Source organism: Carlito syrichta, unplaced genomic scaffold, assembly GCF_000164805.1.
Source record: "Carlito syrichta isolate Samal-C Ts95f unplaced genomic scaffold, Tarsius_syrichta-2.0.1 Scaffold169430, whole genome shotgun sequence".
In the NCBI taxonomy this organism is placed as follows: domain Eukaryota; kingdom Metazoa; phylum Chordata; class Mammalia; order Primates; family Tarsiidae; genus Carlito; species Carlito syrichta.
Window position 1 is genome coordinate 186,645 of NW_007113526.1, and position 1,753 is coordinate 188,397.

General features: G+C 39.6%; 1 protein-coding gene across 1 annotated transcript in view; it reads left to right on the forward strand.

Moving 5' to 3' along the window:
- The first annotated feature begins 1,063 nt into the window (after positions 1-1,063).
- MED13L (mediator complex subunit 13 like) overlaps positions 1,064-1,753 on the forward strand; it is a 305,115-nt gene continuing 304,425 nt past the window's right edge. The window contains exon 1 of the mRNA XM_021709241.1: positions 1,064-1,150. Within this exon, the coding sequence (XP_021564916.1) occupies positions 1,064-1,150 (87 nt within the window). The remainder of the gene's footprint in view (positions 1,151-1,753) is intronic.

Consider the following 1,753-nt stretch of genomic DNA (forward strand, 5'->3'; position numbering starts at 1 on the left):
ATGAGGTCTCACCAAGTTGCCCAGGCGAGTCTCGAACCCACGGGCTTAGGCAATCCACTCACCTCAGCCTCCCAAAGCGCGGGATTACAGGCTGAGCCACCAAGCCTGACTGTACCTTATATTTTAATTTTGGAACTGAAAATAGGAGTATTTTAAACAACACAGTCTAGTTTTAATAACTTATGTGGACATAACTGGTTAGCTGTTTTGTAAAAGTTTGAGTTTGGTGTTAATGTATGATGGAAATGAATAAATTTGTCAGTTACATAAATACTTACATAAATAATACAATAGCAGGCTGTAAAACATTTCTAGATATTGTTGTAACTATTGTCTTTTATAAAATTTATCTACTTTTTATTTAATTCTACTTTTTACTGGAGGGAAGACAAGACTGAAAGGTGATGGTTGATGCCGGACTGGATGACATGAAGGAGTTGGGGGTTAATTCTGTGTGCATAGAGGAATGTCTGAAGGATTTTAAAGAGGATAATGGCATGATCCGATTTATGTTTTAGAGAGAAAACTCAATGGACTCTGTGGAGTATGAATTGTAATAGGGGAGAAACCAATGGCAGGGAGAAGGCTCTTAGAGCAGTCTAGGTATGATAAATAATTCAGTGTCAGTAGGAATGGAGAGAAGGAAATGGATTGAAGTAGTATTTTGGAGGTAGAAGTGGCAGGCTTGGTAACCAATTATATATGTCTTAGGAGAGGAATCAAATGCTAAACACATGGTTTTGGTTTTATGGCATTTGCATTCTTTTGTATGCAAAATGGGGAAGAACAGTTAGCACCATCCATGAGCTGTAGTTGTTAAGCAGTAGACTATGCTTTGATTACATGTGGGTATATCGGAAAGTATTCACTAATCCTGGGTTCTTGCTGTTAAACCCTACAGAAATCAAACAAAGTTTTAAAGCAGGGGATAGTGAAAATAAAGGGAAAAGAAACATTAGCATTTATAACCCACCTAATTCCAGAAGAGATTTGAGGTAGTTAAGAATATGTTTTATAAGGAAGGGGAGTATGGAGAAAAAAGGTAAGGAAGGAGGAAGGACGCATGACTGGTGAAGTAAACAGAGCCTTTGGCAGGTGGTATGTGGTGATGGTGGTGGTGGTTGGAAGTGTGAATCAGACTTTTGGCAGGGTAAGAGCTCATGAAATTTTGGTTATCAGAAATGGGTATGGAAAAGTGCTGATAAGAAGAAAAAGATGGGGAGAGAGGTGATAGCTAAGTTGGCTCTTTTTCAGCCTTTGTAGCATAGGGCCTCTACATTTAATACTGCCAAGCTCAGAAAGAAGATATATTTTTCCTCTACAAATCTGCTTTGAAATATTCTTACTAATTTTTTTATACAAAGTTTTTATTTATATTAATTTCATATCAGTGATGCTTTTGGTAAGAGGATGAAATAGAGTTTTCCCCTGTTTTCCTTCATGCCTTTGTGGAAATGGCCAGATTTTGGGAACCAGTGGATTGAATAGCGGGGGGATTTGTGGAGACCACAAAACAGTATTTATCATTGGTGCTCCATTCTGATTTTGGATTGTTTTAAATTTCCTTTTTTTTTTGAGTTGGAGTCTCACTCTGGCACCCAGCCTGGAGTGCGGTGGTGCCTCAACCTGCTGGGCTCCGGCGGTCCTTCCGCCTCAGCCTTCCAAGCAGCCGGAACTACAGGTGCGTGCTGCCATGCCGGGCTAATTTTTGATTTATTGTAGAGATGAGGTCTCACCAAGTTGCCTAGGCGGG